The sequence below is a fragment of the Heterodontus francisci genome, chromosome 26 (genome assembly GCF_036365525.1).
Source record: "Heterodontus francisci isolate sHetFra1 chromosome 26, sHetFra1.hap1, whole genome shotgun sequence".
In the NCBI taxonomy this organism is placed as follows: domain Eukaryota; kingdom Metazoa; phylum Chordata; class Chondrichthyes; order Heterodontiformes; family Heterodontidae; genus Heterodontus; species Heterodontus francisci.
The window spans coordinates 8,062,420-8,077,817 of NC_090396.1; the positions used below are offsets into that span (position 1 = coordinate 8,062,420).

The 15,398-nt window shown below is 43.2% G+C and overlaps 1 protein-coding gene across 2 annotated transcripts in view; it reads left to right on the top strand.

Moving 5' to 3' along the window:
• The window catches only part of xylt2 (xylosyltransferase II), a 338,683-nt gene that overhangs the window by 99,130 nt on the left and 224,155 nt on the right, over positions 1-15,398 (top strand). For both annotated transcript variants that reach the window (XM_068057773.1, XM_068057774.1), the window contains exon 2: positions 12,855-13,329. In XM_068057773.1, coding sequence (XP_067913874.1) covers positions 12,855-13,329 — 475 coding nt within the window. The remainder of the gene's footprint in view (positions 1-12,854; positions 13,330-15,398) is intronic.

Here is a 15,398-nt window from a genome sequence, read left to right on the forward strand (position 1 = left end):
TTCCTCAGTGAACTCTAATAAATTAGTCAAACACGATTTCCCTTTCACAAAACCATGTTGGCTCTGCCTGATTGCATTGAGATTTTCTAAATGACCTGCTATAACCTCCTTAATAATAGATTCCAGCATTTTCCCTCTGACAGATGTTAAGCTAACTGGCCTGTAGTTTCCTGCTTTCTGTCTTCCTCCTTTCTTGAATAGCGGAGTTACATTCGCTATTCTCCACTCTGATGGGATCTTTCCAGAATCTAGGGAATTTTGGAAAATTAAAATTAAAACCATTATCTCGGCAGCCACTTCTTTTCAGACCCTAGATGAAGTCCATCAGGACCGAGGGACTTGTCAGCTTTAGACCTAATAATTTTTTCAGTGCCCTTTCCCTGGTGATGGTAATTGTTTTAAGTTCCCTCCCTTTCAAGTCTTGATTCATAATTATTTCTGAGATGTTATTTGTACCACCAGGGTGGCGCAGTGGTTAGCACTGCAGCCTCACAGCTCCAGCAACCTAGGTTCAATTCTGGGTACTGCCTGTGTGGAGTTTGCAAGTTCTCCCTGTGTCTGCGTGGGTTTGCTCTGGTTTCCTCCCACAAGCCAAAAGACTTGCAGGTTGGTCGGTAAATTGGCCATTATAAATTGCCCCTAGTATAGGTAGGTGGTAGGGAAATATAGGGAGAGGTGGGGATGTGGTAGGAATATGGGATTAGTGTAGGATTAGTATAAATGGGTGGTTGATGGTCGGCACAGACTCGGTGGGCCGAAGGGCCTGTTTCAGTGCTGTATCTCTAAACTAAACTGAACTACCCTCTACAGTGAACAGATGCAGAAGATGTTCAATTCATCCGCCATCTCCTTATTTTCCATTATTAATTCCCAGACACATTCTGCAGAGGACCAACTCTCACTTGACTTACTCTTTACCTTTTTAAATACCTGTAGAAATTCTTACTATCCGTTCTTATATTTCTAGCTAGCTTTCTCTGTACTATAATTTCTCGCTCATTATTCTTTTAGTTATTCTTTTCTGTTTTTTATATTCTGTCCAATCTTCTGATCTACCACTTACTCCTCACTGAATTGTACGCTTTTTCTTTCAATTTGATACTAACTTTAACTTCCTTAGTTGGCCACGGTTGGTGTGCCCTCCCCTAGAGTCTTTCTTTCTCACTGCAGTGTATCTTTGCTGAGTGTTATGAAATATCTCCTTAAATGTCTGCCACTGCATCTCTACTGACCTATCCCTTAACCGAATTTCCCAGTTTACTTTAGCCAGCTCTGTCTTCAAACCCTCATAATTGCACTTATTTAAGTTTAAAACACTAGTCTTCGATCCACTCTTCTCACCCTCAAACTGAATGTGAAATTCAATCACGTTGTGATCACTGCTACCTAGGGGCGTCTTCACTGTGAGGTCATTAATTAATCCTGTTTCATTGCACATTACCAGATCTCGAGTAGCCTGCTCTCTGGTTGGCTCTAGAACGTGCTACTCTAAGAAACTGTCCCGAAAACACTCCATGAACTCATCTTTTAGAGTCATAGAGAGATACAGTACCGAAACAGGCCCTTCGGCCCACCTAGTCTGCGCCGACCATCAACCACCCATTTATACCAATCCTACATTAATCCTATTTTCCCTCTCACATCCCCACCTTCCCTCAATTCTCCTACCACCTACACGAGGGGCAGTTTTTTTTTTACAATGGCCAATTTACCTGTCAACCCGCAAGTCTTAGGCATGTGGGAGGAAACAGGAGCACCCGGTGGAAACCCACGTGGTCACAGGGAGAACTTGCAAACTCCACCCAGGCAGTACCCAGAACTGAACCCGGGTCGCGGTGCTAGCCACTGCGCATCTTCCAGGCTACCTTTGCCAATCTGATTCGTCCAATCTATCTGTAGATTAAAATTGTCCATGATTATCACCGTACCTTTCTCACAAACCCCCATTATTTCTTCCTGTATACCCTCTCCTACAGTGTGGTTACTGATGGGGGCCTATAAACTACTCCCACAAGTGACTTCCTACCTTTACTATTTTTTTATCTCTACCCAAACTGATTCTACATCTTGATTTAAATTGATAGATTTTTGTTAACCAAAGGTATTAAGGGTTATGGGGCAAAGGTGGGTATGTGGCGTTAGGTCGCTGATCAACCATGATCCCATTGAATGGCGGAACAGGCTGGAGGGGTAAATGACCTCCTCCTGTACCTATGTTTCTAATGCACTCTGTCAGTGATATGGTGCCCCTTGTACCTTCTGTGCCTGTTATACTCATTCTGTCTGAGATATTGTGCTTCTTATCCCTCTGTGTCAGTGGTATCGTGACCCTTATAACCACCCTATATGGGATATTGTGCCCAAGATTCACAGTTAGCTTGGACTGGGATGCCCACCATATTTTGTCTTTCCTGAAAGGTGGTAAATACCACACGGTCAGACTAATGCTTCCAATAAAGATTTACTTACAGATGGAGCAATGCACCTAAAAAGTAAAACAATATGTTGCTAAAAGTACAACACTTCAAGGTGGAATCAAATGGTTAATATTGCTCTTTTCAGAACCAATCTTCCACATCTTGCTCAGCACTCTAGGTTACTATTTGGGAGAACTTCGCAATGTAATGTTTTATCTGGGTGATGTTTCCAGATCCATAGAATACAAATCTCCTTGTTTTCTTTTATCTCTTTTTTTGTTCTATTCTCCCCCATGCCTTGGGACATGTTTCTATATCAAAGGAGTAGCATGAAGGTAAGCCGTTGTTTTAGACTGAACGAAAGATCTGCAGTATATGTTGCAGACCAAAGTACACAGTGAGGGAGCTTTCAGTTAACCAAGATCAAGGACAATAGACCTTACTATTGCACAGAGTGACTGATGAGAGTGACTGTTCATACATCATATACTTCTCAGGACCAAGTACAGCTTAATTAGAGCTTGGGACATTGTCTTTGCATCCTGACTGATGAACAGATCAAACAATCCAGGCTGGTATTGCAATTGGCGAAATTGGCGTGAGGGAACACTATGTGCATTTTATAATAAAACCATATGACTGAGTACAGAAGTTTCCCTTTTTTATCACAAAGAACAGTACAGCACAGGAACAGGCCATTCGGCCCTCTAAGCCTGCGCCGATCTTGATGCCTGCCTAAACTAACACCTTCTGCACTTCGGGGGCCCATATCCCTCTATTCCCTTCCTATTCATATATTTGTCAAGATGTCTCTTAAATGTCACTATCGTACCTGCTTCCACCACCTTCCCCCGGCAGCAAGTTCCAGGCACTCACCACCCTCTGTGTAAAAAAACTTGCCTCGCACATCCCCTCTAAACTTTGCCCCTCGCACCTTAAACCTATGTCCCCTAGTAACTGACTCTTCCACTCTGTCCAGGCCGCTCATAACTTTGTAAACCTCTATCATGTCGCCCCTCCACCTCCGTCGTTCCAGTGAAAACAATCCGAGTTTTAGTCACGCTAATGAAAGATTGATTTTGGCCAAGGTGGCAAAGTATCTGCCAGAGAATCGAGTACAACATTGGGTCAAGATCAGAGTGTGGGAAACAAGGTTGTTATTTTAAAGAAAAGAAGTAATCAAAAACGAGCCAAGTCCAAAAACTGTTTAAATTGTTTGTCCAGCTGAGCTCCCAGCTTGGTAACTGCAAGCTTGATTGATCAATAACAATGGCTGAATTAATTTATAACAACACGTTGCTTGTGCTGAGTTTTTTAAGGTATGTGAGACATCTTTGGCTGCACAGCAGAAAGTCCTGGTTGGAACAATGTGACTGTCTCTACCACACACTGGTGTTGGGACATTTAAAGGTGGGCTGGGACAGATTAAACTGAGTAAATCAATGGATCTGGCTGCAGCAACACTTGAAGCTCAACACCATGCAGGACAAACCAGCTCACTAGCTTGGCACCCCATCCACTGTCTTAAACAGTCACTCCCTCCACCACCGGCGCACTGTGTCTGCAGTGTGTACTATCTGCTAGATGCACTGCAGTAATTTGCCAAGGCTTCTCTGACAGCACTTCCCAAACCCTAACCTCCACCACCTGGCTGGACACTTTCATGGGAACACCATCGCCTCCAAGTTCCTGTCCAAGTCACACACCATCCTTGCGTGGACACATATCGTTGTACCTTCTTCATCGTTGGGTCAAAATCCGGCACACTCCATACCTAACAGCATTATGGGAACATTTTTAAAACGTTTGCAATACGGACCAGGCCATTGGTCAGTGCTGCTAAGACTGCTCGTATCATCACCACATGAATTTCAGACGTTCAAGAGTGCTCACCACCAGCTTCTCAAGGATAACTAACAATGGACAATAAATGCTGGCCTTGATAGGAATGGGCGTACTCCATAAATTAATCACAACATCACAGAATTTCTACAGCACAGAAGGAGGCCTTTCAGCCCATCATGTCTGCACCCCTCTCCAAGTGATAAATTCACTTCGTGCCATTCTCCCATAATGCTATACGTTCTTCCTTTTCAGGTAACTATACAATTGCCTTTTGAATCCCTCAATTGAACCTGCCTCCATTGCACTCTCTGGCAGTGAATTCCAGATCCTAACCACTTGCTACCTGAGAGAGTGTTTCCTCATGTCGCCATTGCTTCTTTTGCCAATCACTTCAAATCTGTGCCCTGTCATTCTTGATCCTTTCACAAGTGGGAACAGTTTCTCTCTATCTACTCTGTTCAGACCCCTCATGATTTTGAATATCTCTATCAAATCTCCTCTCGGCCTTCTCCTCCAATGGGAACAGTCCCACCTTCTCCAATCTAACTTCGTAAATAAAGTTCCTCATCCCTGGAACCATTCTCGTGAACCTTTTCTGTGCTCTCTCCAATGCCTTCACATCTTTCCTTAAATGCGGTGCCCAGAACTGGATACAATACTCCAGCTAAGGCCGAACTAGTGTCTTGTACAAATTCAACATAACCTCCTGTTCTTGTATTCTATGCCCCTATTAATAAAGCCCAGGATACTGTATGCTTTATTAATCACTCTCTCAACCTGTCCTACCACCTTCAATGACTTATGCACATATACACCCAGGTTCCTCTGCTCTTGCACCTCCTTTAGATTTGTACCCTTTATTCTATATTGTGTCTCCATGTTCTTCCTACCAAAATGAGAAAACACAGAAGAAGCAGAGTTCTGTTAAATTGTGCATTGTCAAAGTCTATTTTGAAAACCTTCTGTCTCTCAAATTTCTTCCCTTTTTTGAAGGCTGTAACTACTTGGATCTCAGTTCCACAGTTACTGCCCCACCTTCCCCTTGTTTTCCCCTTGTGGGGGAATCTAGAACTAGGGGTCACTATTTCAGACAGAGATGAGAATTTTTTTCTCTGAGGGTCGTGAGTCTTTGGAACTCTCTTCCTCAAAAGGCGGTGGAAGCAGAGTCTTTGAATATTTTTAAGGCAGAGGTAGATTCTTTATAAGTAAGGGGGTGAAAGGTTATCGGGGGTAGGCGGGAATGTGGAATCGAGATGACAATCAGATCAGCAATGATCTTATTGAATGGTGGAGCAGGCTCAAGGGCCGTCCGAGTGGTCTACTTCTGCTCTTTGTTTGTATGTTCCAGTATTCAAACTTCAGTTGAAGATTTAAGAGTGAGATTGATAGATTTTTGTTGGGTAAGGCTATCCCAGAATATGGAAAAGAGGTGAATAGTTAAGATACAGATCAAACATGATCTAAAAGAATGGATGAACAGGCTTGGGGCTGAATGGCCAACTCCTGTTCCTATGTTCATGTGTGAACGCAGATGGTGAATGGCAGCAAGCTGTTTGACGGTAGAGGCTTCACAACCAAATCTTATCCAGCTCTCATTGAGTGGCCCCACTTAAGCATTTTTCCAGTCAAGGCTACCCTGAAGTGATTTGGAGCTCTTCCTCTCTATCCTAAAGTTGCTAAAGTCAGCACAACTGAAATAGAGCCTCGATTGTGCTTTTACTCATCAATGAAGGCTGTGCAACCAGTTGAGAATTATAGGAGCACACGCCCATCAATTCAAAGAGTGCAGTAATACAATGTTCATTTTGTTGAACACATTTTGTTGACACAAATGTGCCATTTGGCTCTTGTCCCACTGTGATCTCTGGTTTCACAAAGATGCCAGATGGTATTAATGCAGCTGCTGTATTTCACATCTGAATGTGGGAGTAATAAGTGGAAGCACATTGTAAAGGAATGAGGAGCAGACTGCAAACTAAAGAAACAATTTCTGAGTCATTACATTTCTCTTTTTATAACCGCTTTTGGGATTTTCATAGAATGTAGGAGTAATCACCCAGATCAATGCATTAGCAGGGACCTTTTAGTAATCACCAATACTGAACCCCAGTGACATGAAGTCCTGTGACATTGATCACAAATCGTGGGAGTCAGTTGCCAGTGATCGCCAGAGCTGGCGGGCAACGATAAAGGCGGGGCTAAAGCGTGGCGGGTCGAAGAGACTTAGCAGTTGGCAGGAAAAAAGACAGAAGCGCAAGGAGAGAGCCAACTGTGGAACAGCCCCAACAACCAATTTTATCTGTAGCACCTGTGGAAGAGTCTGTCACTCTGGAATTGGCCTTTATAGCCACTCTAGGCGCTGCTTCACAAACCACTGACCACCTCCAGGCGCTTACCCATTGTCTCCTGAGACAAGGAGGCCAAAGATTGGAAGATTGAATACTGAACCCCAGTGTTACACAACTGTATAACACTGGGGTACAATACTGGTGGGGACAGGTCTGTCACTGTTTATCACTGGGGTACAGTACTGGTGGGAACAGGTCTGTCACTGTATAACACTGGGTTACAGTACTGGTGAGGACAGGTCTGTCACTGTATAACACTGGGTTACAGTACTGGTGAGGACAGGTCTGTCACTGTATAACACTGGGTTACAGTACTGGTGAGGACAGGTCTGTCACTGTATAACACTGGGGTACAGTACTGGTGGGGACAGGTCTGTCACTATAACACTGGGTTACAGTACTGGTGAGGACAGGTCTGTCACTCTAAAATTGGGGTACGGTACTGGTGGGGACAGGTCTGTCACTGTAACACTGGGTTACAGTACTGGTGAGGACAGGTCTGTCACTCTAAAATTGGGGTACGGTACTGGTGAGGACAGGTCTGTCACTGTATAACACTGGGGTACAGTACTGGTGAGGACAGGTCTGTCACTGTATAACACTGGGTTACAGTACTGGTGAGGACAGGTCTGTCACTGTATAACACTGGGTTACAGTACTGGTGAGGACAGGTCTGTCACTGTATAACACTGGGGTACAGTACTGGTGGGGACAGGTCTGTCACTATAACACTGGGTTACAGTACTGGTGAGGACAGGTCTGTCACTATAACACTGGGTTACAGTACTGGTGGGGACAGGTCTGTCACTATAACACTGGGGTACAGTACTGGTGAGGACATGTCTGTCACTGTTTATTACTGGGGCTCCAGAGCTGGAAGGAGGGATTAGACTGGATAGCTCTTTTTTGGCTGGCACAAACATAACAGGCCTTGTGTTCTTGTGAATGGCCTCCTTCTGTGCCATAAATCTTTCAAAGTTTCCAATATAGACCCCTTTTACTCATTCTCATAGGACAGCCCTCTCATCCCAGCAATCAATCTAGTGAATCTTTGTTGCATCTCTCTAAGGCAAGTTGCAGTCTCACCAAGGCCCATATAATTGCAGCAAGACTTCCTTACTCCTGTATTCCAACCCTTATGCAATAAAAGTTAGCATGCCATTTGTCTTCCCTATTGCTTTCTGTACCTGCATTTTGTTTCTGTGCAAGAAGACTCAAATCCCTCTGAATACCAACATTTATTAGTCCCTCGGCTTTTAAAAAATATTCTGCTTTTCTGTTCTTCCAACCAAAGTGGATAACTTATGAACAAATCATCTCTTTAAGTGTTGGTCGTTGAAGGAAAAATATTAGCCAGGATGGAAGTGTCATGGAATCTTTTACGTGAGAGGGCAGACAGTGCCTCAGTTTAACCTCTCATTGGAAAGACAGCACCTCTGACAGTGGAACACTCTGTCAGTACTGCACTGAAATGTTATTCCAGATTATGTGCTGTGGTCTCTGATGTGGGCCTTGAATGCACAGCCTTCTGATTCAGAGGCAAGGGTGCTACCAAGTCATCCATTTCAACTACGATAATACTTTCCTGAACCTAGGAACAGGAGTAGGTCATTTAGCCCCTCAAGCCTGTTCTGCCATTCACTGAAATCATGGCTTATCTGAATGTGGCCTCAACTCCACTTTCCTACAACAATATTAACTTTATGTGATTCATATACGAAGACACCCAGATTCCTCTGTACTGCAGAGTTCTGCAGTCTCTCTCCATTAAAATAATAAGTTTTTCCAATCTTCCTGCCAATGTGTACAAGTTCACATTAACCCACATTATACTCCATCTGCCAAATTTTTGCCCACTCACTTAACCTATCTAAATCTCTTTGTCAGTGCTTTATATCCTCTTGACAACTTAACTTAATCCTTGGAGTCCAGGAATTATTCTGGTAAATCCACACTGCACTCCCTCCTAAGGTGTAGTGCCCAGAACAGCTTGCAGTGTTCCACATGCGGTCTAACCAGGGCTTTTTATAGCTGAAGCATGATTTCTACCCCCTCGTATTTTAGATTTTCTAAATATAAGGCCAACATTTCATTAGCCTTTTTGTTTATTTTCTGTACCTGTTCATGAAGTTTTAATGATCTCTGTACCTGGACCCGCAAGTCTCTTTAAACTTCCAATGTTTCTAGCTTTTCAACATTTAGAAAGTGCTCTGTTCTATCCTTTTTAAGTCCAAAGTGGGGAACCTTTTTTTTTTGCATTGAAATCCATTTGCCACAGTTTTGCCCATTCACTTACTCTGTTAATATCTCTTTGTAATGTTGCATTTACACTGCTTGCAATACCACCTACTTTTGCCTCAGCAGCCAACTTGGGTATATGACTTTTTATCCTATAGGTCATTAATAAACACTGTGAATGGCTGAGGCGCCAGCACAGATCCTTGTCGGATACCACTAGTCATATCCTGCCAATTAGACTACCTGCCTATTATCCATGCTCTGTCTCCTTCTGCTCAGCCAATTTCCTAACCAAGTCCTTGAGCTTCAACTTTAGCTAACATACTTTTAAGAAGTGCATTATCAAATCCTTTCTGGAAGTGCACTTAAATAACATCCAAAGACATTTTTCTATCCACTACTTTAGTCACCTCTTCAAATAATTCAGTCGGGTTTGTCAGGCATGGCCCATCCTATTATGAATGCTGGACTTTGTAACATGATTATGTTTTAAAAATTGTGATTTTTAAAAGTTGAAGATTAAGTACAAGAAATCAGGTGACCTCACATCCACTCTACTTAAGGACAAGACAGAAATCTTCGTTACCAGGACAACAGAGAACACAGATCAAAGACGTTTTGAAAAACATGGACTATAGGGGTAACGCCTGAAGAACAATGTATTACACCCTCCCAGACTTTTGGATTGTAAACAAGAAGTCAGTGATTCTGAGGATTCAAATGTACCAGGCAGCTATTAACACCTGGAAACAAAGGAAAGCCCAGACTTCTCAAATTTTCTGAAGGACACCGGCTGTACAGCGGGGCAGCCTCAGAGCAGGCAGACAAGCAGTGGTGGTAGCCTCGGACAAGAGAGTGAACATCTGCTCTCAGAAGCCTGATACAGCGAAAGGCCGCGAAGACTTGAACCGGTTTTGAAAGTTGCAGTTTGCGGAGGAGGAAAAGACCAACAGGATCACCAGGAATTGCCTTATTCACGGACGCCAAGGTTGGAAGTGCTCAGAGAATTGAGCGAAGAAGACATTAATTTTGAAAAGGTTCTGGAAGATCCAACCATTGCAACCAGGAAGAGTTTGGGACTTTTAACCGGAAAGACTTTTGCTATCAAAGAGGACTGTGTAATGTATAAGTGTGGTATGAGGTTTAGTTTAGTTTAGTTTAGAGATACAGCACTGAAACAGGCCCTTCGGCCCACCGAGTCTGTGCCGACCATCAACCACCCATTTATATACTAATCCTACACTAATTCCATATTCCTACCACATCCCCACCTGTCCTTATATTTCCCTACCACCTACCTATACTAGGGACAATTTATAATGGCCAATTTACCTATCAACCCGCAAGTCTTTGGCATGTGGGAGGAAACCGGAGGAAACCCACGCAGGCACAGGGAGAACTTGCAAACTTTTCAAGTATTTTAATAAGTAAATAAAATACCTTTCTTTGTAATTTGGGCTATCAGCTATTTACAGTGTACTGTTTAGTTAATGAGGATTTCTTTGGTTGAGTTACAATAAAAGTCTTAAAAAGTGAAATCCTGTGTGATTATTTGAATTGGTCTGGTGGTTCATATCTTGTACTTGTAATGTTAATGGTCTCACTGAGGTTATAACACTGTACAAATCCATCTGTCTGATCAGCTGAAAATTTTCAAGCAGTTCAGCCATTCTACACTTAATTATAGACTCTCGTAATTTCCCAACAACAGATGTCTAGCTATCTGGACTATAATTCCCTGGTTTCCCTCTATCACCTTTCTTAAATAGCAAAGTGACATCTACAGTTTTCCAATGTAAAGGAACAGATCTCTAATCGAGAGAACTTTGGAAGATTACAGTTAGGTCATTTGCAATGTTATTACCGACTTCCTTTAAAACCCTAGGAATGGAAACCATCTAGTCCTGGGGATTTGTCATTCTTTAGTGCCATTATGTTCTTAATTATTGTCATTTTTCAGTTAATTTTGGTGAGTCGTTGTTGCTGATTCAATGTCCCTTTCCCTGTGATGTCTGGCATGACGGCTTCCTCTACTGTAAATATTGATGCAATGTAATTATTCAGCAGATTTACCACTTCCTTTTTTTCATGGGCGATATCACCATTATCAGGGTTCAATGGACCGACGTTGCTCCTGACCACCCTCCTTTTCCTAATGCAACTGTAAAATTCTTTTGTGTTCCTTCCAAAAAAATGTGCTTTTAACAAATGACGATGTAGCCGAGCTGGGTGCTGAGTTGTCCAGTGACTTGAGCTGAGAAAATAATTAAACAGTTTGGTTTGTTGGATAAAAACCTTAATCAGTCATTTCTGTTTATATGTGGGAAGGAGCATTTATCATAGAATCAGCTATGTGTAATTTTACTCCAGCCTGCAATTTTCAGCCTGGACATTCAGAGATAAAAACCTGGGTGAGGGTGTGAATTATATACTGACTGACAGTAAATGTGATAGTGATAATACAGGAGATAGGATGTGAGGCATTGAGGGTGAGTGGGGTGGTGGTTTGTTAAGAGACAGAGTGTATTGATTGGTTACTTTAAGCCTCTTTAAGGTCTATAATTTAATTTTGAAGAATTATCTTTGAATTGAGAGACTGTCAATGGTGAAGCTCACACTGCAGAGCATTCCCCCCACCCCCAAAGTGGAAAAGGTCATTGAGAAAAGGAAGTAAGTCAGGAAGTGGGCTTAGATTATAGGGAGAAGGGAAGACTGAGGGAGCTGACTTCCACAGTTCTGGGGCTTGGGCTGGAATGAGTTAGAGCAGGGGATACTAAACACAGTAAGGAGGGAGGCAGGTTTGGAATAAAGACAAGCAGTGAACTGTCTGGAGAGATGAATGAAACGTTTAATTTGGAGGAAAATGTAGCTGATCTGATTAGTAAGTTTGCGGATGACACAAAGGTTGGTGGAGTTGCGGATAGTGATGAGGATTGTCAGAGGATACAGCAGGAAAGAGATCGGTTGGAGACTTGGGCGGAGAAATGGCAGATGGAGTTTAATCCGGACAAATGTGAGGTAATGCATTTTGGAAGGTCTAATACTGGTGGGAAGTATACAGTAAATGGCAGAACCCTTAGGAGTGTTGACAGGCAGAGAGATCTGGGCGTTCAGGTCCACAGGTCACTGAAAGTGGCAACGCAGGTGGATAAGGTAGTCAAGAAGGCATACGGCATGCTTGCCTTCATCAGTCGGGGAATCGAGTATAAAAATTGGCAAGTCATGCTGCAGCTGTACAGAACTTTAGTTATGCCACACTTAGAATATTGCGTGCAATTCTGGTCGCCACACTACCAGAAGGACGTGGAGGCTTTGGAGAGGGTACAGAAGAGGTTTACCAGGATGTTGCCTGGTCTGGAGGGTATTAGCTATGAAGAGAGGTTCGATAAACTCGGATTGTTTTCATTGGAACGACGGAGGTGGAGGGGCGACATGATAGAGGTTTACAAAGTTATGAGTGGCATGGACAAAGTGGATAGTTAGAAGCTTTTTCCCAGGGTGGAAGAGTCAGTTACTAGGGGACATCGGTTTAAGGTGAGAGGGAAAAGTTTAGAGGGGATGTGCGAGGCAGGTTTTTTACACAGAGGGTGGTGAGTGCCAGGAACTTGCTGCTGGGGGAGGTGGTGAAAGCAGGTACGATAGCGATGTTTAAGAGGCATCTTGACAAATACATGAATAGGATGGGAATAGAGGGATACAGACCCCGGAAGTGCAGAAGGTTTTAGTTTAGACAGGCATCAAGATCGGCGCAGGCTTGGAGGGCCGAATGGCCTGTTACTGTGCTGCACTGTTCTTTGTTCCGTAGAATTTTGTGTCAGATCATTTTATTGTCGAGCAATTTAAGAGATTCCTGGAAGTCCCTTTTAAAGAGCAAAAGCTACTTTGATAAACATTAGTGGAGTGGGAGTTTTTGGATGTCACGAAATCTGGCAAAAATATATAATTGTAGGCAGATATTTTGGATTTCTGACTGGATTTGTAACTTGCATTTTTTTTTTGTTCACAGAAGGGTAGTGAGAAGAGGACCAAATTGCCAGACAGCAATGAGGTGGACAGTTCTGACAGCCGGCATTTGGGGCCCAGCCGACGGCAGAGCCCATGGAGAGGCGGCAGGGAGCACCCGGGCAGCACTGCCAGCCTACTGCGAACTAGTTTAGCAAAGCGCAGGCCTGCAGCACAACGTAGGTTGCCCTCAAGAATCCACTTCGGCGACACGATCCAAAACAATCCAACCAGCAGCAGGAACACCAGTGATGTGAAAGGGGACTTGAAGAATGGGGACACTGGCAGCGTGGGGGGAGCCCCTCAGCCCACCAGCAATGACTTCTCACCCAACTGTGACATTGTGGGGAAGGATGGCTTATCTGCATTGGCCAGGGCGAGCACTCAACAGTGTCAGCAGGAGATCGCCAATGTGGTCTGTTTACACCAGGCTGGGAAACTGATGCCAAGCTCTGTACCTCGCTCCTGCCACCTCTCAGGTACAATACAGCAATAATGTTTAGCACCTTTCCACAAAGAGTGTATTGGTTTACTGTGAGTCCTTTTTATCTGCTAAATCTTCAGTGTTAAAGTTTGAGCTTTTGAAGATAAGGAACACATTTTATTTCACAAACTGACTGATGGTATCAAACACTTCCAGACCTGGGTTCAAATCCAAAGTGACCAGATGAAATCTCTCCTGTTCAGGCTTTAACAAGTTTCACAACTAGGAATCAAACGATTTAACAATTAATTGCAATTATTCCCATAATTAAAATTTTTTCTTAATCTTGGTTTTAATTACACATTCAATAGTTACGATTACTGCCTTTATTTCAAGTTAGTTGTTTTACTGTTGCTATTGTTATCATCCAAAAACCAATCCCGCATAAAAGCCCAGTTGCTTTTGTCTGTTTTCAACTCACTTGCAGTGACGCAAACAAATCACTGAACAAAAAAATCCATTTGTATATTGAGAATAAATCTATTATGATAAGACTACTAAAGTAAACATTTTATAAGAAAGTAAAGTTCATCACTTCACCCGTGTTCACACTGATGTTCCATTTGTCCCATATTTCCCCTCTCCATTTTAAAATTGAATGTCCTCCTTTTCTCGAATCTTGCTTTATTCTAACTATTTTCCTCCTCACTTTTTACAAAGTAAATTAATTTCACTTGCTTTTATCCTTTGAACATTCTGTGCCTACTGCCTGTTTTTGGAGGTGGAAGGGGAGTTTGGTACAAGAGGGTGTTCATTGTCTGTAAAAAACTTCCTGCCTCTGAAAGTCCCAGGCTCTGAATATTGATAATGTTAGATCACTAACTTAACCTGATCAATCACTGGTATTACAACACATCTCCACAGCTGATGTCACTACAGCCAAAACGTTTACTCATCAGCTGCCTCACAGTTTTGTACTGCCCAGATCAGTAAACTTGCTGCGCCAATGCACAACCTCAGCACTTAATAGGGTGGTCGTCCTGCCTGATCCTAAATACACAAGAGCACAAGAAATAGGAGCAGAAGTAGACCATATGGCCAATCGAGCCTGCTCCGCCATTCAATACGATCATGGCTGATCTTGGGCTTCAATTCCACTTTCCTGCCTGCTCCCCATATCCCTACAAGACCAAAAATCTATCTCTCCCAGCCTTAAATGTATTTAATGATGGACCATCCACAACCCTCTGGGGTAGAGAATTCCAAAGATTCACAATTCTTTGAGTGTAGTAATTTTATTTATTTATTTTTTTATTTAGAGATACAGCATTGAAACAGGTCCTACGGCCCACCAAGTCTGTGCCAACCAACAACCACCCATTTATACTAATCCTACATTAAACCCATATTCCCTACCACCTACCTGCACTAGGGGCAATTTACAATGGTCAATTTACCTATCAACCTGCAAGTCTTTGGCTGTGGGAGGAAACCGGAGCACCCGGTGGAAACCCACACAGTCACAGGGAGAACTTGCAAACTCCACACAGGCAGTACCCAGAATCGAACCCGGGTCGCTGGAGCTGTGAGGCTGTGGTGCTAACCACTGCGCCACTGTGCCGCCCTATTTCTCCTCATGTCAGTCCTGAATGATCGGCCCCTTATCCTGAGACTGTGCCCCGTGTTCTAGATTCCCTACCAGTGGAAACAATCTTTCAGTTGCTACCCTATCAAGCCCTTTCAGAATCTTGTATGTCCCAATCAGATCGCCTCTCACTCTTCTGAACTCCAGGGAATGCAGGCCCAATTTACTCAGCCTTTCATCATAGGACAACCCCCTCATCCCAGGGACCAATTTAGTAAATCTTCACTGCACTGCCTCCAGTGCAAGTATATCCTTTTTTAAATGTGGAGACCAAAACTGCACACAGTACTCCAGGTGCAGTCTTACCAAAGCCATGTACAACTTTAGTAAGACTTCTTTATTCCTGTACTCCAGTCCCCTTGCAATAAAGGCCAACATGCCATTTACCTTCCCAATAGCCTGCTGTACCTGCATGTTAGCTTTGTGTGTTCCTTGTCCGAGCACCCCCAAGTCTCAACACTTACCCGTTTCACACCTTT